The sequence below is a fragment of the Myotis nattereri genome, assembly GCF_964212035.1.
Source record: "Myotis nattereri genome assembly, chromosome: 8".
NCBI lineage: Eukaryota > Metazoa > Chordata > Mammalia > Chiroptera > Vespertilionidae > Myotis > Myotis nattereri.
Window position 1 is genome coordinate 36,094,573 of NC_138083.1, and position 25,728 is coordinate 36,120,300.

The window sequence follows — 25,728 nt, forward strand, 5'->3', positions numbered from 1 at the left end:
CTACTAGAAAATCCAGAAACCTTTGTGGTCTTTGAGAGTAGATGGCTCAAGAGTGGGAAAAGGACAACATAGGGCTTTCGAAAGAAGGGGGCCCCTTTTAAAGGTGAGGAGGGGGAGGTAGCGAGCACAGATGTGAAGTGGCTTCTTCAAGGTAACACGGGTGGGGTTGAGCTCGGAGTCCTCCGACGGCCGACTCCCAGGCTAGCCCTACCCATTTCCTATCTGAGCCCGCACGTAACATTCCCAGGAGGTCGCGCTGGACTTTCCCGCATCTTCGGCGCATTTGGGCTCCGCGCCTCACTTTGCCTCAACAGGGACGCAGAGGGGGTGGGGGGCCTCTCAGCGACTTCCTTCCTCGCCTTCATAATCGCCCACCACCCTCCACTCGGGGCTTTCAAAGCCAGTTCAGACTTCGGTTGAGAGTTGAAAGCCTCTTCCGACACTGCAAACCAGCATCTTTAGGGCACAACGGGAGTGGGGAATTTTCCGTAGCTGAAGGGCTCCTTCGCTCTTCCTTTTCGAACGGCGCAGGGCAAATTCCCACGAGCCCTGGGAAACCAAAGATCTGCCTGCCCCCTCACGCTGACTCCTGATTGGTCACTAAAGCTGTCTGTCTTGACTTGGTGATCTGCGCAGGCGCAGAAAGGCAGCGGGCCTGGGCAGTGTTGACGACGCGAAGCTACCCGATCCGTCCAAAATGGTGAGTGTTCGTGTAGACTGATGGCTGGCAGCCGGAAGATGGCCGAGCGATGCCGCCCCACACCTTGCACCTGGCTTTAGACCCTCCGGGGGCGCCTCAGAGCGCCGGGCAGGGAATCCGCGGGTTTGGAGTGCGGAACGCTAGAGGCGTGGGCCTCCAGTCCCTGACGGAGGGGACCCCGGAGGGGGCAGGGGATCCCGGTCCCCTTGACCGGAAGCTGGAGGTCGGGCCTTGGCTAGGGTCTGACGGAGTCGGACCACAGGCCCCTGCGTCCTAGCATCCTGGGCCTTGTCGCGCGAGTGTAGCAACGAGAACGTTCCCGGAAGCTTCATTGATGACAGGCACTAATAAGCGCTGTACGTAGTTTGGTTTTTGTCCTCACCACGTCTCTGTGAAATGGGTACGACCATGATCCCCACTTTACACACTAGAGATCTGAAGCCTGGGGAAGACCATGATCCCCATTTTACACACTAGAAATCTAAAGCCTGGAGAAGCCTAGTGCCTTCTCTCAGGAAATGGCGGAGTTGGATTTGAACCCTTGAAACTTGACTCCTGCCTTTCTATCCGTGTGGTTCTTTCGCGTCGCTGGGACTTGATGCAGGAATCAGAAACGGGCGGGACCACTCTTGGGGATCCCTGCCTTGCTGGCTGGAACTGGGCTCCTGCGCCTTTTTTTTTTTAATGATTTTTTACAGAGAGGAAGGGAGAGAGATAGAGAATTAGAAACATCGATGAGAGAGAAACATCGATCAGCTGCCTCCTGCACACGCCCCGCTGGGTATGTGCCTGCAACCAAGGCACATGCCCTTGACCAGAATCGAACCTGGGACCTTTCAGTCCGCAGGCCGACACTCTATCCACTGAGCCAAACCGGTTTCGGCTCCTTGCGCCTTTACAAGTTTGTTTTTCATGTTTTTAATCCAACTTGTAAAAAAACAAAAACAAAAATTGAAAAGACCTTTTAAATGTTAAGCCATGTGACTATGTATTACTGTTCAAAACTCTTAAAAATTTAAAGCCTAACCCTAGCCGGTTTGGCCTGAGGACCAAAGGGTCCCCGGTTCGATTCTGGTCAAGGGCACTTACCTTGGGTGCGGGCTCCGCCCCTGCCCTGGCCCTGGTCAGGGCTGGTCCAGGAGGCAACCAATCAACGTGTTTCAATGTTTCTCTCTGCCTTTCCCTCGCCCTAAAAATCAGTAGAAAAATATCCTCATGTGAGGATTAACAAAAAAATAAATAAAGCTTATAAGAAAAATTGAAAAAGAAACAGTGCCATGACCTAGAAGCAACCCCTTATATGATTATTTCAGATGTTTACTTCATATTACTTCAGGTGTTTATTTCTTCAGTTTTTGCTATATGTGGTTAGCTACTACTGAATGTCCAATTATGGACTCTGCTTTTTTTCATTTATTATTACACCATAAAGAATCTCTTAACATCACTAAAAAAAAAATGTGATAAAGTTTCAAACATGTAGCTTCATCTTTCACATCACTTTTTTTTAAAAAACCCATGAGCCTTAGTGCCACACTGACTGTGGGGCCCGGTCTGCAGCCTCCTGGGCGCCTACACTGGAGTAATCTGCACACTCCTGCCTGGACATCAGTATCACATCACTTTATAAAGAATTTTTTTAAAGAGATGTTTTTATTGATTTCAGAGAGGGAGACGGAAATAGAAACATCAGTGATAAATCATTGATTGGCTGCCTCCTGCATGTCCCCTGCTGGGGATTAAGCCTGCAACCCCTGACAGGGAATCAAACCAGTAACCTCCTGGTGCATGGGCCCACACCCAAGCACTGAGCCACACTGGCCAGGCTCATATCACTTTTTAGACTAAACAAAAAAGTAATTTTTTAACAGATACTTGCATACAGTAAAAAATAATCTGAAAAGATAGAAGTGAAAAATAAATCTCCCATTTAACCCTGACCCCCAGCCTGCACCCTCTCCAATCTGGGACCCCTCGAGGGATGTCCAACTGCCCATTTAGGCTCGATCCCACCCGGATCTCACAATCCAGGACTGCTGGCTCCCAACCGCTCGCCTGCCTGCCTGCCTGATTGCCCCTAACCGCTTCTGCCTGCCAGCCTGATCACCCCCTAACCACTCCCCTGCTGGCCTGGTTGCCACCAGCTGCCCTCCCTTTCAGGCCTGGTCCCTCCCAAATGCCCTCCCCTGATGGCCTGACCGCCCACAACTGCCCTCCCCTTCTGGCCATTTTGTGTCCACATGGGGGTGGCCATCTTGTGTGTTGGAGTGATGGTCAATTTGCATATTGCCTCTTTATTGGATAGGATCGTTAGTGTCTTGTATATGCCCCCTCTTTTTCTTACATAAATTGTAGCTTACTGCAACCTGTATCATGCTGTTGTGTGTTTATACTCATAAAAGCAAAATATATTTAGAAAATTCAAGCAGTACCAAAGTGTATAATGTAGAAGGTGCATGAAGGCCCATCTCACTTCCTATGGTATCAACTGTTGGCAGTTGGGTGTGTTTCCTTCCAGATTGGTTTAGTGCATAAGCACACATATATGTAAGCTGTTTATTACATGAAACTGGAACATATATGCTTATATAACCAAGTTTACTCTAGGCTATGTATACATATCTCATTCTGCAACTTACTCTGTTCACTTAAAAATGTCAAACATTGCCCTGACCGGTTTGGCTCAGTGGATAGAGCGTCGGCCTGCGGACTGAAGGGTCCCAGGTTCAATTCCAGTCAAGGGCATGCACCTTGGTTGTGGGCACATCCCCAGTAGTGCGCGTGCAGGAGGCAGCTGATTGATGTTTCTCTTTCATCAGTGTTTCTAACTCTCTATCCTTCTCCCTTCCTCTCTGTAAAAAAAAATCAATAAAATATATTTAAAAAAAAAAAAGTCAAACATTTTTTCATGTCACCCTTGCCAGTGTAGCTCAGTTGGTTAAGCCTGGTCCTATGCATGGAAAGGTTGCTGGTTTGATTCCCAGTCTGGGCATATGCCCAGGTTGCAGGCTCAATCCCCAGTAGGGGGCATGCAGATGACAGCTGATAGATGTTACCCTCTCACATCGATGTTTCTCCCCCTCTCCCTTTCTCTCTCTAAAGTCAATAATAAAAATATTTTTTTAAAAAATTTAAACACTTTTCTATATCAGTATATAAATCTACTTTTTTTTTTCTTTTTGAAGATTTTTTTTTTAATTTTATGTACAAAGAGATAGCGTTCTGTCATAAGGTAGATGTCTTGAATGACCCACTCATGGAAGTTCACTTAGTCCAACTTAATGAAACCTTTGTCTGGCGGCACATGGTGAGGCCCTATTTCCACATCAGACTGTGGCGGTTTGAGCAGACGTGGCAAGAACGAGAACCTGGCCGAATTTCCTCAGATGGCTCCTGTAGAGCTGCTGCTGACCCACCTTGCTCTCTCTGTAGCAACAAGACCAAAGGAAAAAGACTACTTCATTCTTGTATAGTATTCTATTGCTATATATACATCTAGGTGGTTTACAGTTTTTCACTCAGACAGTGTGCTGTAACTATTCTTGTCCTTTTTATTTTATTACATTCATGGCAGTCATTATGTAGTGTTTATGTAGCATAGATTCTTACAAGTGGTACTTCTGGCATGCATATTCTACATTTTGGTAGAACCTGCCAAATTGCCCTTTAGAACAATGGTCATCTATAATTCTCACCAGTTTTACTCCCACCACACAACTATTTTCTTCTCTATGTTGTCCTTCCTCCTTGTTCAGATATGCATATTTTTCAAGGTGTATATAGTAATTTTTCTTTTTCATTTGTTTTAATCTTGTTGCATCATCTTTGTGATGAATATTTGTGTGCTGTGTAATAATCAGTGAAACAGCTGTACCATAATTTGCCAAACCATTCCCCTGGTGTACACTTGTGTTGCATCTAGTTCTTCATTAGTAGAGATAATGCTGTGATGAATGCCTATGATTGTGTAGATGTTGTTTTATTTTTATTTTTTTAATTATTAGATTCTTTCCTTAGGCAAAGTCTTAGGAAAAGAAATTCTGAGGTGAAAGGACCAGCGCTTTATGGTTGTTGCAATAGTGTTATCCTGTAGCTTTTCCAAAAGGTCATATTGCTTTTGTACCAATTTTGCCATAACATTGCAAACAGTGAAAAAAGTTACCTCAGCATTGCTATAATTCTTCACTTCTTTTTTTATAGGGAACAATGAACATTTTTCTATGTACTTGTAATTTCTCTTATTTGTTTTTTATTTATTTACTTAATTATTGATTTTAGAGAGTAGAAGGGAGAGAGAGAAACATTGATGTGAGAGAGAAACATAGATGGGTTGCCTCCCACACGTAACCTGACCTGGATATGTGCCCTGACTGGGATTCGAACTGGTAACCTCCTGTGTACGAGTCCATGCTCAACCACTGAACCACACCTGCCAGGCTTGTGTTATGTTTGGAATTGCTCTTTTGTCCATTATACTTGATGCAGATGTTTTTCTATCCTTTTGATTCATTTTGATTTTATAAAAATTGAAATTTTTGCCCAGCTAGAGTGGCACAAATGGTTGAGTATTGTCCCGTGAACCAAAAGGTTTCAGGTTCAATTCCTGTTCAGGGTACATACCTGGGTTGCAGGTTTGATCCCGGTCAGGGAGCGTATGGAAGGCAACCAATCGATGTTTCTCTTGCTCTCACTCTCTCCCCCCATTTTCCTCTCCTCTCTCTCCCTCCATTTTCCTCTCCTCTCTTTCCCTCTCTGTTCTCTCTGAGCATGTCCTTGGGTGAAGATTAAAAATTTTTTCAAATTTTTATGGTTAGTAGTTAAATTGATCACAGTTCCCTTGTGAATTATTTGCTTCAGATAGTTATTTCTCTTATGCTGAACCAATAAATAATCCTGGAGTTTTACTGCTACTTATTTTCCCATTTGTCAGCAACACACACCTGGGACAGAAACCTGGAGTTTTGTCCTTTCCCTGATGCAGACACTCATGTTGATAGTATTGCAGAACCCGAATGCTGAGGGTACCAGTTGGGCTCTCTCTGTGAGTTCACCCTGGGGGGCAGCATATCTACTTAGATATTTCTGGTACCAGTAGGTAGCACTCCAGGGATAGCAGACTGAATTTGAGGCAGAGCTGGCATGACTTGGATGCTTAACTAGAACTGTCCTTTTCCATCTTCAAATGTCCGTATTGGGGTATGTTAATTTTTTGGCAACATTTGTTTTCTTTGTTGGCGCCTATTGGGAAGTATTTGAAGTTTGTTTTAAGCAGTTTGTCTGAGCCCTGACAGGTAGCTATTGCCCTATGCCTCATGGACTCCTCTCTAGACCTCACGGCCCCCATTTACCCAGCCTAGCTCCACCCTACTGGTTGGGATCAGGTTGGAGAAGCTATTCTCTAGTCTTATAGGGGGGGAAATTTTGACTACATAAAAATTTTTAACTTCTGATTACTGAAAAAAATCACAAGATTAAATGAAAAAAGTGGGAGAAGTGTAATTTATATGATACACAAAAGTGTATTATTTCTAACATACAAGAGTTTTTGAAAATCAAAAGACTCAAAAGAAATTCCATTTTTTTAGTTTGTTGTTTTTTGGTTTTGTTTTTTAATTCTATTGTTGAAAGTATTACATATGTCTCCTTTTTCCCCCATTGACCTCTCCAAGCCCACCCCACCCCCACACACAGACCTTCCCTGCCCCCCACTATTGTCTGTGTCCATTGGTTATGCATGCATACAAGTCCTTTGGTTGATCAAGATTCCATTTTAACTTCACTGATAACTTTTCTTTTTTTTTTAGGTATTCTATTTTACTTTATTTTTTATTATTTTTTAAAATAATTCTTTATTGTTGAAAGTATTACATATGTCCCCTTTATTTCCCTCCATTGACCCTCTCCAGCCCGCCCCCAGCACCCCTTCCCCCAACCCAGGCCCTTACTGTCCCATTGTCTGTGGCCAAGGGCCATGCATATATGCATACAGTATTCTTGGTTGATTACTCCCCACCTACCCACCCTCCCCTGCCTTCCCTCCAAGATTTCATACTGTGTTCCATGACTCCATGTCTCTGGATCCACTCAGTTCTTCAGTTTATTTTGTTACTTAGATTCCACATATGAGTGAGATCATGTAATACTTGTCTTTCTCTGACTGACTTATTTCCCTTAGCATGATACTCTCCAGGTCCCTCCAAAGGGTAAGAGATTTTTCTTTTTTTACTGTTGCATAGTATTCCATGGTATAAATCTACCACAGCTTTTTTATCCACCCATCTGCTCGTGGGCACTTGGGCTGTTTCCAGATCTTAGCTGTGGTAAATTGTGCTGCTATGCACATAGGGGTGTACACATTCTTTCTGATTGGTTTTTTGAGTCTCTTATGATACATTCCTAGAAGTGGGATCACTGGGTCAAATGGCAGTTCCATATTTAATTTTTTGTGGAAACTCCATACTGTTTTCCATAATGGCTGCACCAGTCTGCATTCCCACCAGCAGTGTACTAGGGTTCCCTTTTCTCCACAGCCCCCCAGCACTTGTCATTTATTGATAATAGCCATTCTGACAAGAGTGAGGTGATACCTCTTTGTCATTTTAATTTGCATCTCTCTGATGATCAGTGACTTTGAGCATTTTTTCATATTGCTCTTGGCCATCTGTATGTCCACTTTGGAGAAGTACCCATTTAGATCCTTTGCCCATTTTTTAATTGGATTGTTTGTCTTCCTTTTGTTAAGTTGTATGAGTTCCTTATATATTTTGGGCATTAGCCCTTTATCAGATGTATCATTGCCAAATATGTTCTCCCATACAGTGGACTCCCTTTTTGTTTTGTTGATGGTTTCTTTTGCTGTGCAGAAGCTTTTTATTTTGATGTAATTCCATTTGTTTATTTTCTCCTTAGTTTCCTTAACCCTGGGAGATGTGTCTGTAAACATATTGCTATGAGAGATGTCTGAGATTTTGCAGTCTATGGTTTCTTCTGGATTTTTATGGTTTCACAACTTACACTTAAGTCTTTTACACATTTTGAGTTTATTCTTGTGTATAGTGTAAGTTGGTGGTCAAGTTTCACTTTTTTGCCTGTATCTGTCTAATTTTCCCAACACCATTTATTGAAGAGACTGTCTTGACTCCATTGTATGCTCTTGCCTCCTTTGTCAAATATTAATTGAGCGTAATGGCTTGGGTCAGTTTCTCAGGTCTCTGTTCTGTTCCATTGATCTATATGCCTGTTCTTAAAAATTAAAGAAAGGTTGACTTTCTATTATTTTATTTTTGCCTATCAGGTTAGCAAAGAAACTTGGCAATACTGATCATCTCTATTGCTTGACCATGCCAAGTTTGTTCCCACTTCTCTGCCTTTGCTTTCATACTGTTGCCTGGAATGCTTTTCTTTCTCATCATTTAGTTCTTGGCTTAACGATTACATCCTCAGGTGTTCCTGACCACACCAGCCGGAGTGGCATCCCCGGGCTCCCCTGCCCTACCCCTGCCAGAATCTTGGTCACTTGTTATTTAAAGTTCTATCGGAATATGAGCTCCCTGAGGGCAAGGTCCTCATCAGTTGTGGTCAGTGGTATATTCACCTCTTCTCTTGACCTATGTGTCCTTGGGCAAAACTCTTCTTTCTGAATTTCAGTTTCTTCATTGTGAAGTGGAGCTCATGCTCACTGTGGAAGGGTCAGAGGTCATGTGTCTGTAAATACTCATCCCAGTGTCTGACCTGCATCAGGTACTGAATAGGTCATCGTATACTTTTATGTCCTTCCTTTCTTGGTAAGTGTATGTTTCCTATGAATGGATGTTTTTTAATTTAGTTGGTCTTGTCCCTAATTATTGGGTATTTCCAGCTTTCTGGGTTTTTTAAATATTTTTTTGTTTTGTTAATCCTCACATGAGGACATTTTTTCCATTGCTTTTCAGAGAGAGTGGAAGGGAGTGGGGGAGAGGGAGAGAGATAGAAACATTGAGGTGAGAGAGCCACATCTACTGGTGGCCTTCTGCACATGCCCCGACCCAGGGCTCAGAGCAAACCGGCAACCCAGGTACATGCCTTTGACCACTGAGCCACACCAGGCATGGCTCTTTCTGCTTTTTTGCTAATGTTGATGTCACTGCAGCAAACATCTTGCTGTGTTCTTCTGGATTATTCCTTAGAATTAATTTCCAGGAAGGTTACCAGGTCAGACTGAGTACTGTGTGGTATTGACTACTATCGTACTTTACCCCCTTCTCCGGAGTAGTGCATAGGAGGAGCTCAGTGACAGTCTGTTGAATGAACGTTGATCTCATACGTGCATGACCCACTGTACTGTACTCTCATGTAGCCCTGTCCTTTTACACAGGCTCCAGGTTTTAGAGGCAACAGACTATTGGCCATTATGTAGGAGGAATTTGTTTGCCCTTCTCTCCAGCATTTGAGAGTATTACATCATAGGGGAGTGGATGGCAGTGACTGGATTGTTGTTAGCCTTGTGCCTACTAGAAAGACAATAATTCATTGTGCTGTTTCCATCCAATGTTTAGAAACTCCCCTCCCAGGCCAACTCATTAGCTTCTGGGGGTGGGGAACCACTCTTTTGGAGAAAGGAACCTCTATTTCCAACATGGTCCAACTCTCAGCTTTTGGGGAGCTTCTGGCTGGATCCTGGACCTATCTGGAAGGGACCTCCAGAAAACACACACTTCAAGGCCTGTTTCCCATCCACAGAAAGAGTTAGACCTACTTTAGCTGAGCAGTTGTTTATTGAGTCCCTATTCTGCAAACCATTCTAGGGACTCTTAAGTAATAAAATACCTAATGCATCACCAGAGAGGTACAATTTAAGAGTTTGCAGAGTCAGAAGTAGCAGACTCCACTGAGTTGGGGATCAGTAAAGGCTTTTTGGAGGATGTAATGGTTTAGGTGGTCTAGAAGAATTTGTTAGATTTCAGCAGAGAAGAGGCCTTGTTAGGACACAGGGGGGTATGTAATGTAGGTGGAGAGTGGAGGAAAAGGTAAAAGATGCAAATAATAATAGAGGATGCCTTGCATGGCAGGGTGAGGAACCAAATGTCTGATTGTCCCCTCTGTTCACAAATCCCATGTGCCAGAATATCCCCCCTGACTGGTTTCTGGAGAATCAGGATTTAAGAACCCCTACCCGACGCACATTTCCTGTGGCCATGAGCCATGCATCACACTGTCTCAGATGCTAGGTTATTAGTCACTGAGTCTGTCCTCATGGGGTCATTTTGTTTCCTTTGGAATGTTTTCAGTTGTGCTGTTTGGGCTACAAATAGCAGTGTATCTCCTTCCTGTTAGACACCACTGTTTGCGTTTTTTCAGAGCATCAGCGTCCTGTCTCCTAGGTATACCAGATACATGAGTCATGGATGTGTCTATACTCTTAGGAATGGTATTTATATTCTGCTCCCAAATAGCTGAGACAGGAGTGATAATAGTGCCTGGTAGGCAAAGGGCCAAGAGGAGCCCTGCCCCATCCTGGGGGTGTGCGTAGATGATTTAGGTGCTGGTAGTGGCTTGGGCACCACTCTAAACAGACCTGGGAGCTTTGAGGAAGTGCCACGTGCCCAGGTGTTACTTGTTTGTTGTTGGAAGATGAATGTGTGATTCATCTGTCAAGGGTATGAGTGAATTAATCCAGCCTTCCTGGCCCTTCCTAACCTTGGTCTTGTTCTATCTGGCAGGCAGAAGTGGAGGAGACACTGAAGCGACTTCAGAGCCAGAAGGGAGTGCAGGGAATCATCGTGGTGAACACAGAAGGTACACCCCGCTCCCACCATGACCAGCACGAAGGCAGGCCCCCAAAACAGCCCAAACACAGCATAACACTTGCTGTTTACTAAGCCCCTTCATGTACATGAATTTTTACTTTTTAAAAAAATAAATATTTTTATTGATTTCAGAGAGAAAGGGAGAAGGAGAGAGAGACAGAAACATCAATGATGAGAGAGAATCATGGATCAGCTGTCTCCTGCACGCACCCCCACTGGGGATCAAGCCCACAACCCGGGCACATGCCCTTGACCGGAATCAAACCTGGGAACCTTCAGTCTGCAGGCCAACGCTCTATCCACTGAGCCAAACCAGCTAGGGCATCACCTTTGTTTTTTTAACATCTCAAGTGTCCTAGCACTATTATTGAAATTCTAAATTTTAAAAAAGGAAAAATTCACTCAGTCCTACTGCCCTGACAGGTCATACTTTTCAATATACCATGTTTTTTCAGCCCTTGTTCAGGTGCATTTTCTCTTGGTTATAATTATAGTTATTAACTGTTTTGCATATGTTTACTCATGAGGTTTGTTTTGCTTCATGTTTTACATAAACAAATTATTTTAACTGCCAGTACAATTATTTTTAATACATATTTTACCAATTTAGAGAGAGAGGAAGGAAGAGATGGAAAGAAACATCGATGAGAGAGAAACATTGATGGGCTGCTTCCTGCATGCCTCCAACTGGGGATCAAACTGGCCACCTCAACCACTGAGCCACACTGGCTGGGCAGTGCAATGTTTATTAATCATCCCCATTTATATTGTTTCTGATTTTTTGCTAGATAATACTCTGGTCAACTTCTTTGTGCCTATAGCTTTTCCCTTCTGTCCTGGAACATTATTTCCACAACTAGAAGAGTACAGATAACTAATTTTCTCAAACTGCTATAGACATGGCAAAGAGGGAAACTAATTAATTTCTTACACACCTACCTATTCTGTGGTGCTTTATAAACATTCTGTTTTATTTCTTCCTTAAAATAGCCCCTTTGCCTCCATTTTGCAATGGAAAAAACAGTCTAGAAATTCAGTTGATTTGCCTGTCGTTCCAGAGCCAAGATTTCATTGCAAGTCTGTCTGAATGCAGTTGTACTCTTCCTCTCACTTCCTGTGAAGGACCAGAGAGTGGCTGTAGGTCTACAGCTCAGGGCCACCCAAGTTCTGTAGTTCAGTGTATTCATTTATCTCTGATTTATTTGAGGTTCCTTGAGGGCCCCTGTGTGTATGCATTGTCATTCTGGGCCGTGTTTGGAAAGGCAGAATTCTCAACAGTGCCTGCCTCTGTAGAGCAGAATGAAGGTCACGGCAGGTGGCAAAGTGGGGGTGGCATGTCCTCAGTAGAATGTTGTTTTCCAAGTCATTAGACCATGGCCAGCCCAGAGTTAGACAGAGGATGCTCCCCAGCTTCGTCAGGTTCTGATTAGACCACGTGGTCATTGCATTCTAAGGAGGCAGCAGGTTGGGAGCGCTCAGGACTCTGTGGAGGCCGAAGCAGGTCCCGGGTTAGGTCTGCTACTGACCAGCTGGCGGCTGGGGCTTCCCCTTCTCTTCAGATCTCTACTGCCCGACGTGGAGTGGTTGCTCCAAGACCTGAAAGGCTGTTTGTATGTCACTCAGAGAGATACTGTCTTCTGTGACTGGACTTTTTTTTTAAATCCCCTCCCAGGGACATGCTTTCGTTGATTTTAGAGAGAGAGAAAGGGAGAGGGAGAAAGAGAGAGAGAGAGAGAGACATCGACGTGAGAGTGAAACATCAAACAGGGTCTCCTGCATGCGCTCAACCAGGGATTTAATCTGCAACCAGGGTATATGCCAGGGGTGGGCAAACTTTTTGACTCGAGGGCCACAATGGGTTCTTAAACTGGACCGGAGGGCCGGAACAAAAGCATGGATGGAGCGTTTGTGTGAACTAATATAAATTCAAAGTAAACATCATTACATAAAAGGGTACGGTCTTTTTTTTTTTTTTTTTTAGTTTTATTCATTTCAAACAGGCCAGATCCAGCCCACGGGCCGTAGTTTGCCCACGGCTGGTATATGCCCTGATTGAGCATCAAACCCACATCCTTTCGGTGTACAGCACTCCAGCCAACTGAGCCACACTGGCCAGGACTGGGCCTGGACATTTTGACCCCAAATGGGAGGGAACAGCCTCAGAAGATGACTCCTCAGCTGGGACCCCGAGGCCTTCACTAGTATTTGCAAACCATAAGCCTTCGTTCCTGCCTTAAAACTGCCCAAAAGCTGAGCTTTTTCATTGGGAAAGTGTAGTGCCAGCTGCTTACCTTTTGATACTTTGAGCACTTTTTGTATAATAATGTGGCAGTATTGCACAGTGGTGAAGAATATGGAATGGGGAACCAGACTACCTGTATGTGAATCCTGACTCTACCTACTTATCATCTGTGAAATCTTGGACAAGTCACTTAACCTCTCTCTTTCAGTTTCTCATCAGTAAAATATAATCATACTACCTTCCTCTAAGACAGCAGTTCTCCACCTGTGGGTCGAGACCCCTTTGGTGGTCGAACGACCCTTTCACAGGGGTCGCCTAAGACCATCCTGCATATCAGATATTTACATTACGATTCATAACAGTAGCAACATTATAGTTATGAAGTAGCAACAAAAATAATTTTATGGTTGGGGGTAAAAACATGAGGAACTGTTTTAAAGGGCCAGAAGGTTGAGAACCACTGCTCTAAGAGAAGCTTTTAGAGTAGTGTCTGATATATAGTGCCATGTAAATGTTAAAATTATTGTGTGTGTTTATTTTTATGTCCCATTCATAGAACTCACTCTTCAATCTCTCATTTACATTTCACACAGTGACCCCCGCAAGGCAGGGTTGTTTGCCCCTTTTTCAGATGAGAAAACTGAAGCAGGTCTAGCCGGTTTCGCTCAGTGATTAGAGCGTCGGCCCACGGACCAATTGGGAGGCAACCAATCGATGTCTTTCTCACATCGCTATTTCTCCCACCCCCCTTCTCACTCTCTCTAAAAAAAAAAATCAATGGAAAAATATCCTCGTGTGAGGATTAAAGAAAAAAAAAAGACCTGAGAGAGGCGAGGAGACCTGCCCACGGTCACCCAGCTGTGGTTGTGGTGGCCAGAACTCACTGCTCATGGGGCCTTTAAGTCCTTTGGAAGCTTTCAATTAAGGATGATTTAGCTCAGCTGCCTTTTCCTACAGGCTGCCTTCCCTGACCACCAGCCCAGAATGATTGCTCTTGCTCCTGAACTCATGACACACCCTTGTTTCAATCACTTACCACCATCTACCACTGCATTTTGACATTTCTGTCTTGAGCAAATGCAAATGATGTTTCATTATAAAAGTGTGAGTTTAAGCAGACTTAGCAAGAACTTAAGGAACATTCTGTTCCATTTCTACTTCTCCAGCTCCCCTGCTGTCCTTTGTATCTACCTACACAGGGCAAAATAAAAGACTCAATGTGTAAGCTCCAGGAGGTCAGGGATTTATCTCCTGTGCTCACTTACTGTATCTCCAGCACCTGAGTTTGTGCTTAATAACTGTGTTAAATTTTGTTGGTGTTGGTATTGATTGATGGAGCTGGGTTTGGTGGAAGGACCTGGCTATGCAACCTGACAGATCTAAGCCTCAGCTTAGAATTGTGCCTCCCTCGTACCAGCCAGCTCTGCAGGCTGCAAGTCTCTATTTGTGAAGGCAGTGGCTTGGGGTAGGCGGCCTCATCATTGACATATCTTTGAAGTGGCCCCAGCTCTGGCATCCTATGAATCTGGCATTCTATGATCTGATTCCCTTACTTGAAATTCTCCCCAGTTCTGCCCCACCACCACCTTCATGTTTTCTTAGGTTTTTAAAATGAGCCAACAAGTGGTTAGATCCTTGTCTCCTTTACACATCCTCTCACTTGGTAGGAATGTAATCAAATGCATTTCTAAATTACTGAAAGTAGCCCTGTGACTTCTCATTTATCAGCAACCATAAATGCTTAATGCAGTGTCTCTAAGGACACTGGCAAAAAAATCAGACCTGTCCTGACTAGGGATGAACATAAAGGTGTGATGTCAAACTCAACTAACTGCGCCGAAGGAAAATTGTGTGGTGCTGGGATGGTAGAATGGGGCATTGACCATATCTGGGGGGGTGGAGCCACCATGAGGTGGAGACCTCAGGGACCAGTAGGAGTTGTGAGAGAATAGGCGAAGGAAGGGAAGTTCCAGGCAGAGGAACCTAAGAGAAGGTGCCCTTGTATATAACAGAGAAGGTCAAGACGTTTGATCACCTAAACTTTTCCAGGCCTTGAGACTGGCTGCTCAAGTTACCTGGGGGTGGGATTTATTGTGGGTGATATTGATAACAAACCACCAACATTTATTACATACACTAAAGACCCTGTGCACAGATTCATGCACTGGTGGGGGGGTGTGGCCTGTGGGGATCGGCAGCTGTGGGAGTGCCGCTCATCCCGGTCAGCCAGGTGGCACTCCCACTATGGGAGCGCACCGACCACCAGGGGGCAGCTCCTGTGTTGAGTGTCTGCCCCCTGGTAATTAGTGCGCATCATAGTGACTGGTCGACCGGTCGTTCTGGTCATTTCGCCATTCGGTCGCTGGGCTTTTATTATATAGGATACTCTTGCTAAACATTCTTAAACCATATTTAATCCCCACAGCAGCACTTTGAAGCACAGGCATTTTACAGATGAGGAAAAAGAATAAAATAAATCACTTGTGTAAGGCCACATCGCCATGAAGGGGCAAAGCAGGGGTATAAGTTCAGGTCATCAGATTTCAGAGTTTCTACTCAGTCATCACTGCAGTTGCTCATACTATGATTCTTAGAAAAGTCCAATATCAAGCAAGGCCCTGGTGGGCACCTTGTTGCCAGCCAGGGCCCAGCAGCACCCCTGATAACCTAGTTGTCTTGTCTCTTAAAGGCAAGTGATCACTACAACTTGTTCTTATGACTTCATTTGGCTCAAACAGCCTCACTGACTCAGCTGCTTCTCTTGTCACTATGTCATTTTCTGCCTACTCTTGTGTTCCTGTGCCCTAAGAAGACAAGGTTGGGCCAGTTTCTTGCCACTCATGGGTAGGCCTGAGGGTAACTGCCTTTGGCTGATCTTTAGACTGCTCAATTGCGGACCAGATTAGCGGGGCCTGGGTCCCAAATCCAGCCACTTACGTGTGAGGAGCCACTTGTGCCATATTCATCCAAGTATCTGTCATCTATGTACACCTGGAGCCTCATTGATGGAGCCTTCTGTTGGCATGACAGTGATTCATAGGCACCTGATGATCCAGTTGTGGCCTGAGGTCACTCAAACTGAGTCCCATACCTCACCTCCATGACAATAGGCACTGTCCTGTGAGGGAGATCCATGAAATAGTTCATCACAAGGAAGCAGTCTTTAAAATAGAAGAGGCTTAAAGGACAATGGTGTTCATTGAACAGCAATTAAGTAGAAAACCCAACCTTAGTATCAAACAGTAGAGGCATGATGAATTCAGTGGGATGGCCATTTTGTGGGCTCTTTGAAAGCAGTAACAATGCTGGTTACAAGGGTGTAAGCAGCAGAGAAATGGGCTTTAATTTTCATGTGTACAGACAGTGTGGACAAGAAGCCTCCCTTGGTGGGCATAGGAACAACACACGACTGATGGTTATGTCTTGGCCCAAACTGGCCTTTTTTCTTCTTCCTACTCATCTGTGTTTCAAGATATGTAATTGCTGTCCTCCTTGTTCAGGTCCTGAGTGTTCTGAATGATAGTCTCCTCTATTGCCAGAAACTAGTCAAGACAGGGTAGCCCTAAGAAAGGAGCCCAGCAGTGGAGCCAGCAGGCCTGAATCGAATCCCGGCCCCCCGCTTATCTGCTGTGTGACCATGAGCAGGTCACCTTACTGCTCAGAGGTTTTTTTGCCTCATTGGCAAGTGAAGATGCTGACACCACCCTCAGAGTAGTTCTGGGGACTAGCAGTGAAGTGCTCGGAGACAGGACTATAGCCTGCCAAGCTTTCAGTAAATAGTGGCATTGATTGTTAACTGCCAGCCCAGGACTCTAGAACTAGGGGTGTGGGGTTGGGGGCTGGGAGAAAGGCCTCAACATCCTGCTCAGTCCCTGTTTGCTCTCACACAGGCATTCCTATCAAGAGCACCATGGACAACCCCACCACCACACAGTATGCCAACCTCATGCACAACTTCATCCTGAAGGCCCGGAGCACCGTGCGTGAAATTGACCCCCAGAATGACCTCACTTTCCTTCGAATTCGCTCTAAGAAAAATGAAATTATGGTTGCACCAGGTAAGAGGTCTTCCATGTCCCCTCTTAGGATCAGGCTATCACTACTGCTTATCAGGAAGGCTTAGCACATTGGTGTCTCCTCAGGCTCCACAGAAAAGCCTGAGGAGTTGAAGGTACAGAGTTGATTGCCTCTCTGTCTGTCCATTCTCTGGCTGGCATCCCCGACAAATACTCATTTACAGTGACTGTGGGTCAGACCTTCTCCTGGGTTCTGGGCCTTGGAGGGGAATCCTGGTCTCATGGGGGAGATAGACATGTAAGCATGACACAGTGTAACCCTCGCCCTTGATGTGGAGATATTCGAGCGCTTAGGAACAGTGAGGGTGTGACTAGGCCTGCTTGGGGCAGTCAGCCGAGGCTTCCCAGAAGAGGGGACATTCAGCTGAATCTTGAGGGTATAGAAAAGTGTAAGCAAAGTGGATGGGCAGGAAACCTAGGCTTGAAGGGAAAAGATTTGGTGATTCCTAACCAAAGCAGAAGGCAAAAATACTGTATAGTCATTTTATCTTTGAAAAAATGTTCAGTTGCCCACTTCTAAAGTATAGTCCTGTCTCTCTGGGCCTCATACAGCCAGCTTTCCCTCCAACACTGGAACCGATTGCTGTTTTTATTTCACATGAAGTGCTTGGCTTGCATTTGGGGGTTGAGTGGTACAAACATCTGTCTTTAGGTCATAGGATCGTTCTCAGGGTGATGAGATGCTCATCCTGGGAGGATCCCACAGGGACTGGGACTACAGGAGGGAAGAGCAGAGCCACCTGTCCTGCCTCACCTCACTCCGCATTCAGACTGGATGGTGGGCAGGTTCTCCAGGACTTTTTGTTGTTGTGAATCCTCACCTGAATATACTCTTTCCATTGATTTTCAGAGAGAGTAGAAGGGAAGGGGAGGGACAGAGAGATACATCAATATGAGAGACACATATTGATTGGCTGCCTCCCACATGCCCTTGACCTGCACCAGGGATTGAGCCTGCAATTGAGGTATGTGCCCTTGACCAAGATAGAACCCCCAATCCTTCCGTCGGTGGGCCGACACTCTAACCACTGAGCCAAACTGGTTAGGGCCAGGACTATTTTGGCATGGCTACTTCTCGCTCTCCCTGTTTTCTGAGCCGTGTAGTTGTGTGCATGAGTTAATTGTGCACCTGAAAAGGCAGGTAAGCTGCAGAGAAGTTTGTCTAGCAGTGGTCGGCAAACTGTGGCTCGCGAGCCACATGTGGCTCTTTGGCCCCTTGAGTGTAGCTCTTCCACAAAATACCGGCTCTTCCACAAAATACCGACTTCTGCGCATGGGCCACGAAGTTTCAATTGCACTGTATGTGTCGCGCCCACATGTGGTATTTTATGGAAGAGCCACACTCAAGGGGCCAAAGAGCCGCATGTGGCTCGCGAGCCGCGGTTTGCCGACCACGGGTCTAGGGCATCAGAATATATGTCAGAAGGAGTGCGAGGTGAAACGTTTGATCCAGTTTAGAAAAGGCCTCAAACACAGAACTGACTGTGCAGACTTGACCCTGTGAGCAGGAGGCGATGTGATTGTGCCTGGGACCTAGGTGAAGAAGGCAGTATGGAGGCTAGAGACACTGAATGCCCCTGGGCTTGGCAGACAGATGGCAGAGAGACTGGCTATAGAATTCTGGGGTGATTTGATGGGGGGAGAGGGGGGTCACACACTCCCAGCAGCAGAGCCATATTGGTTCTGATCCCAGGCCTGTTCCAGCCCAGTCTGGCAGCTTGGAAGGATGTGAAGGAGGGAACCATAGAGCCAGTCACAGGAACCCGCAGTCTCCCTGGGACACTTCCTGGAGGGGTGGGGACAGAGTAGGTCGTTCCAGAAAAGAACATAGGATAACGTGCTGTACACTGTTGATCAATTCAATCACTGTCTGATGATGTCTCTGATTCTGTCAGGAAAAACAGATTGTAGCAGGCAGAGTTCATTTTCCCAACTTTAGCTCTTAATGATTGTGACCTTAAACAAGTCATAGAACATCCTGAACCTCTATTTTCACATCTGGAAAGTATCACATAGGGGCTGTACTGCTCTGGCCCTCTGAGACACCCCATCTGGTTGAGTATGTTGGCAGGGGGTAGAGCAGAAAGGCTCAGAAGCAGATGGACTCCCTCCCAAGATTCTTGCTGTGCGACTATAGATAACTCTGCTTCCCTAAAAGTTAGGCTAGGAATGGTTCCTTTACTGACCTGCACATCAGAGCAGTGTACATGGGACTCTCAGTGTGAAGCAGGGACAGATTATGCAATCTCTAAATCAGGCCCCATGGACCGTGTCTCTTGACATAAAGCTTCAAGAACGTCTCCTCTGGAACAGCAGTTATCTGAAAGCTCCTGGCCATTTGTCCCATCTCAACAGCAAAGGCATCTCCAACTTGCCCTTGAGGGACCCTCAGACTTTCAAAGGACAGGGGTGCAGTTGGTGCTTGAGTCCAGTTAGAGGTTCTCCTTTGGGTGCACAGGCCCAGAAGCCCCTCAGCCTTGTCAGTGGAGGCGAGGAGGAAGTGGCCAGACCCTTGCCCTGGTGACATTAAGAGCCTGCAGGGAGGGCATGCATGCGCTCTCACTTGCTCACTCGCTGTCTGTCCAGCACTCACATCCTCATGGCCCCCCCCACACACACACCTTGTTTTCCTGGCGGGATGTGTGACTTTTCCAGGTGCCTTAGACACAGTGAGTGTTCCTTCTGAACACCCTGACCACTTCTCCAGCCACCCTGCTGCCTGTAAGAGCCTCTCCCTCACACATGCCGTCCTGCTGCTGGCGATACTGCTTTCCACTCGGCTAACCAGCCTCCTTATCTGCATTTTTAATTCTGTCTCCTCCACTAGACAGTTTCAAGAGTACAGAAACTTGTGAACACATTTGACAAATATTTATTGAATAAATAAATGAAAGACTTCCTAAACCTCCCTCCATTGCTACACCCCACTGTGGGGGTTGGACATGTTATTTAGGATGAAAACCAGTGATTTGCCATCTTGACACAACCACTTTGATATGGCAAGAAAAATACACTGCCAGCAGAGCCTCTGAGGCATTAGGGCTGGATCGCCTTAGGATGGCCACAGAGCACAGGCCCCATGGGGGCAGCGCCCGGCAGAGAACAGCCTGGCTGCTGTGTGTTTTTGAGGTGGGTCCTTCCTGGACTGTAATTAGCACCCCATATTGTGGGAGCAACCTAGCACAGCCCTGCCCAGGAAGGAGGTTCATGTCCCTTTCCTCCCACCTAAGCTTCCTCATGGATCAAACTGAGGAGACCAAAAATAGCAGCAGGTGGCGTCAGACAGTGTGGATCTCCACATTTGTACCAAATGTCACCCCATCCTGGCCCAGAATAGCCCACATGAAGAGATGTTTTCAGACAGACTTGGTTTTCACTTGTTAACCTCCCTGATGTAAAGCTGAGTTGACAGCATAATCAAGCTTTAAAACTCTGCTTCCTGCAAAACACTTGGAATGATATTATTGAATTAGAGCTTGATTTTTTTTTTTGGAAGAAAAAAAAAGAAAGACACTAGTATTGCTAATTATGTCCGCTTTTATCGGTGGCTTTAATTATTTTTATTAGTAAGTGATTATTTACTTAAACAGATTGCTTAGTCATGAAACTATCAGTCATATAAGATCTGCTTCTTCCCAGTCCCATCAGCCAGCCGTCATGGGAAACAGCTAGCGTTAGGCTGAAATCAGCAGACAGAAAGCGCGTGTGTCCGAGGTCCTGCCATTTCACTTCTGTTCAGCAGGGCGGTCAGATCCAGCCGCCACACCTCATATCTTTGCCTCGGCTCGAGCAAGATATGTAACTCTCTGAGCCTCAGTATAAAGTGAGAAAACACTAGTACGTACCTGCCTCAGAGTGATTGAGGATTCATGGAGATGCCATTGTAAGAAGTGGTTGGCCCAGGACTGGCCACATGGAAGCCTTGGTAAATGTTCACGATCTGATAATCAGGGCAAAGTTGAAACACTGCTTCTCCAATTTCTTCTATAAAACGAGGAGCAGTCAGACTCAGCCCTGAGGTCTTGAACTTGCAATGCTTTCATGATGGACATTCCTCATTACTGGATGGGATCCCCAGAGCTGGAATCCATGTAGCTTTGGCCCCCTTTGATCGGTGCCTTTGAAGTTTTCTCATCCAGCCTGTGGCAGATTAACCCAAGAGCAGTGGGGTTGTAGTTGGTATCTATCTTTGACACTGATTTGCTGGGTGACCTTAAACTAGTGTTCTCCCAGAACCTGCAGCTTCAGTACCACCTGGGAACTCATTAAAAATAAATACAAGTTCAAACCTGGACAGCATTGCTCAGTGGTTACAGCATTAGCCCAGGCACCAAAGGGTCATGGGTTCGATTTCCCGTCATAGGCATATACCTGGGTTGCAGGTTTGATCCTTGGCCCCAGTTGGGTTGCATGCAGGAGGCAACCAATCCATGTGTCTCTCTCACATAATGGCTTCTCGCTTTCCCTCTTCCCCCTTCCCTTTCACTCTTTCAGAAAATCAATGGAAAAAATATCCTCGGGTGAGGATTAACTAAAAAAAAAGGAGATTCTGCCCTGGCTGGTTTGGCTCAGCGGATAGAGCATCGGCCTGCGGACTGAAGGGTCCCGGGTTCGATTCCCGTCAAGGGCATGTACCTGGGTTGCGGGCACATCCCCAGTAGGGAGTGTGCAGGAGGCAGCTGATCGATGTTTCTCTCTCATTGATGTTTCTAACTCTCTATTCCTCTCCCTTTCTCTCTGTAAAAAATCAATAAAATATATTTTTAAAAAAAAAGAAAAAGAGAGAGACCCTTGGGCTCTACCCCAGACCTACTGAATCCAAAGAGCTTGGGGTAGGGCTTGGCAGTGTTTGTCTTAAGCCCAGCCAGCCCTCAGGTCATTCAGATGCCCTCCATTTTGAGAACCACTGGCAATTTATTTAAGCTCTCGGAACCTGAGTTTCCGTACCCAGAAAACAGGATGTCCTACCTCCCTGTTGGTACTGGGAAGATTAGAAAAGAGCATGTGCCGCAGAGCTCGCTGCTGGGTCTCGCTGCTGAGGCCCGCACAGGAGGCCTGCCAGTTTACCTTCTGTCTCCCAGCAACTGGAAGTGGCCTGGGCAGTGGTGCTTGTATTCACCCACTCCCTTTTATGGTTGGTGGTTTAATTACCTATTTCCTTTCTAGTGTGTTTTTCTCACATTTTACATTTAGTAATTTGTGTTTTTTTTCTCTTTTTGCAGATAAAGACTACTTCCTGATTGTGATCCAGAATCCAACTGAATAAGCCACTCTCTTGGCTCCACGCATCATTTCTTAATTTAATGCCCCCCAAGAATAATAGTGTTAATCATGTCAACCAACTGGCAGGTGGAAATCACCTTAGAGCCCATGCAGACCAATCCAGTGACCAGTGTGGGCTGCAGCTCCACCCGCCCCCAAAGGCATCCCTCTGCTGGCCAGTTCCCCGGAGTTCCCAGGAGGGCTCTTCCCTCAAGTCCAGGTTTCGGAACAAGAGCTTGTGAGAGGCCCACACCCTGCTTCCTCCTGACGTTCGGTTCACTTTGTTGCCCTTGGAAAAGGCTGCTTTTCTTTAACTAAAAATAACTGAAACTTGCCCTGTTGTGTGTCTTTAAACACTAGGTTGAAAGGCCGCCCTCTTCCTGTGTCATCACGTGGTCTGAAGGCTGAGCCCTGGGGCCAGCTCCAGCCCTCCCAGCAGACTGTGTTCGCAGCGTGAGGGCCTGCTGCCTACTGCACCTGTGGCCATGCTTGCTGAGCTGCGCCTGGTTTATGATCGGTACCCTGGTTTCTGGGTCTCTTGTCCCTAGCCGTCCCTGGTATCATTTATCACTCCCACCAATGTTTTGGGGGTTGGTTTGTTTAATCCTCACCCGAGGGCATGCTCAGAGAAAGGAAGGGAGAGAGAAAGAAATAAACGTCATGTGAGAGAAGCATTGATTGGTTGCCTTATGGATGCTCCCTGACGGGCTCAAACCCACAACTCAGGTATGTGCCCTGACTGGGAATTGAACCAGCAACCTTCCAGTACATGGGACAACACTCAACCAAATGAGCCGCTCTGGCCAGGCTCCCACCATTGTTTTGAAAGATTTTTTTCTGTTACACTGCCCTGGGGAAAGGAAAGAAGTAATATGTGTTGAGTGCCCAGAATGTACCTGGTGTATTACATACCATGGCGCATATCCTCACAATACCCTACAGACAGGGTATCAAAGCCATCTTAAAAATGAGGAAATTGGGGTCTAGAGAATGCCTTGCCCAAGGTCTCACAGATAGGAACACAGGTATTTGACTCCAGAAGTTCTGCTCTTTCTGAACTGCCTTCCGAAGAAATCCTGGGTGGTCCCATTCACCTGAGTGAGCTCATCCTGAGTAAATATCCACTTTCCCTTAGACTCATGCGTGGGGGTCCCAGAAGGAGCTACTCTGACTCTGTAGGCCACCCATTACTCAGCAGCACTCTGGTATTTTAACCACATGTATTTAATTTTTATTAGGTTTTTCTTTTTGTCTTTTGTTTCTTGTTACAGAGGGGAAAGATTTAAAACTGTTTAGTGCAAACCTTGAAATCCCCCCTTCATTGTCCTCCCTTTCCCCATAAGTAACCTCATCTATGGTGTGAGTTCTTCCATCTAGCAAAATACTTTTCTAAATTTTCAGTGAAGTTTTAAAAAAAAAAGTATCAGGGAAGTAAAACATGTACCCTTGGAACATAGGGATGTAGTCTGTAAGGGCTCTGCAAATTTCTTCAAATCTCCTATTTTAATGAATGATCATAAGAGTTTTCCGTTCCATAAAACATCCATGTTTGTCTTAATATAAAAATAAACCTTTTAAATAATTTCCCCCAAATCTTCAAATAGAACATTCCCTAGGAAACCACTGCATGTGTGTGCTGTCCCTAGGGACTCAGGAGGCAACCCTGAAGAGGGGGATTGCAGGACTGGAGCAAATTGGCCCTGGATCCATAATTTATCAGGTTCAGTTTAAAAGTGAGGTTCAGCAACCAGTATCTTTATTGTCAGAGGCTGTGGGTGGTTGGGATCCAAGTCAGATTCCCGAGTCCTTCTGGCTTGAGTTCCTCCTAGAAGAAGAATGAGGAAGAAGATCTGATGGGGGGTAGGGAGGTCAGCTCTCTAGAGGAGGGAAAGGCTCTGTCCCTTGGGAAAGAGGTGGGGACCTGGCTCTCTTATTCCCTTAGTCCCTCCCTCTTGTTTGCCTTAAAATTCCCCATCCTAAAACTCCCTTGAGGTCCTGGGAAAAGTTTAGGCTCAGTCTGACTTGGGGGTAAACAGGTGGCTCATGACCATAAAGATGCTCCACCTCCCAGTCCCTTGGGAGTGGGATTTCACACATGGGAGGCCCCCTTGGATGCTTTCCAGTTTGTCATGCAGCATGTAGAACTGGATTCATCCTAAAAATGCATGTTTTAAAAAGCTTAAATAATCATACAACACATGCAGCAACCCTAGTGTTTCTGTACTTAAGATGAGGATGTGGCCCTAGCCCAGTGGTCGGCAAACTGCAGCTCGCGAGCCACATGCGGCTCTTTGGTCCCTGGAGTGTGGCTCTTCCACAAAATACCATGTGCGGGCACGCATGTACAGAGCGATTGAAACTTTGTGGCCCATGCGCAGAAGTCGGTTTTCGGCCTGGGCGAGTCTATTTTGAAGAAGTGGGGGGTGTCGGGCAACGGGAGACGGGGAGCAGGCGGGCCAGGGGATACACAGCGTGGGGGAGGTACATTGTTTTGAGGTATCTGAAACAAGTATACAAGATGGGTGTGGATGGGAGAGTTGGAAGGGGTCGACCTCAGCGAACGTACCTCAGTCAGATTGAGGACATTTTTAGCAAAGGCCAGTTTAGGAGTACCCTAATTAAGTTAATAACAATGTACCTACCTATATAGTTTAAAAAATTTGGCTATCAAAAGAAATTTCAATCGTTGTACTGTTGATATTTGGCTCTGTTGACCAGTAAGTTTTCCGACCACTGCCCTAGCCGATTTGGCTCAGTGGATAGGGCGTTGGCCTGTGGACTGAAGGGTCCGGGTTTCAATTCTGGTCAACGGGCACATGGCTGGGTTGTGGGCTTGATCCCCAGTAGGGGCCATGCAGGAGGCAGCTGAGCAATGATTCTCTCTCATCATTGATGTTTCTATCTGTCTCTCCCTCTCCCTTTCTCTCTAAAATCAATAATAATATATATATTTTTAAAAGTAGAATGTGTACAGGAATACAGTATTTACTGACATCATAAACTGACCGCTGTCCTGGGCATGGCTTCTGGGTTTCCGAAGTACATTTGACTATAACAAGGGTGTGCCTGCTCCCAGGATTATGAGATATTTCAAACATACAGAATTGAAATAATGATATATTCTCCAATTAATATCCTGCCATATCTATTACATAACTGTCCATTCCGACATCCATCCCCCCCCCCTTTTTTTTTACTTGGTGTTTTCAAAGGACAATTACAGATTAGTACACACTCTTAAACACTTCAATGTCCATATCATTAACTAGTTTACCTTTTTTTGGAAGGTAGATAAGTAAGATTTACATATAATGAAATGCACAGATCCTAAATGTACCACTTAAGTGACAAATTTGTACACCTGTCAACCTACCTCCACCCCTTTCAAGATCATAGTACTCTAGAAAGTTCTGCTGCTTCCTAGCCCATATCCACACCTACTGACCAAATGCAACCCTGTGCCGATTCCCATCAGATAGGAACTTCACCCTTCAAGGTATAGCTCTTGGCTGGGGTCCCAGGATAGAGGCCTGCAATTCAGAGAAGTGGTTGCCTCTCTGAAAAATGCAGCAGCTGCCACCTCCATCGTTCATCTCCCCTCCGCCTCAGCACTTAGCACTCTTTGTTGAAATTCTGATGTTCCTCTGTGAGCTGGTATCACCT

General features: G+C 45.7%; 1 protein-coding gene across 1 annotated transcript; it reads left to right on the forward strand.

Annotated features, from left to right (window-relative positions):
- The first annotated feature begins 122 nt into the window (after window positions 1-122).
- DYNLRB1 (dynein light chain roadblock-type 1) lies at window positions 123-22,399 on the forward strand. The gene is made up of 4 exons (XM_081097016.1): window positions 123-700; window positions 10,399-10,474; window positions 16,618-16,785; window positions 22,026-22,399. The coding sequence occupies exons 1-4, from the start codon at window positions 698-700 to the stop codon at window positions 22,067-22,069; spliced, it is 291 nt and encodes a 96-aa protein (XP_080953142.1). The 5' UTR covers window positions 123-697; the 3' UTR covers window positions 22,070-22,399.
- Window positions 22,400-25,728: the final 3,329 nt, after the last annotated feature.

Excerpts from the sequence above, each read along its gene's own strand:
- DYNLRB1 (XM_081097016.1), top strand. Across the intron at positions 10,475-16,617 it reads CATCGTGGTGAACACAGAAG|GCATTCCTATCAAGAGCACC; the intron begins GTACACCCCGCT and ends GCTCTCACACAG. Across the intron at positions 16,786-22,025 it reads TGAAATTATGGTTGCACCAG|ATAAAGACTACTTCCTGATT; the intron begins GTAAGAGGTCTT and ends CTCTTTTTGCAG.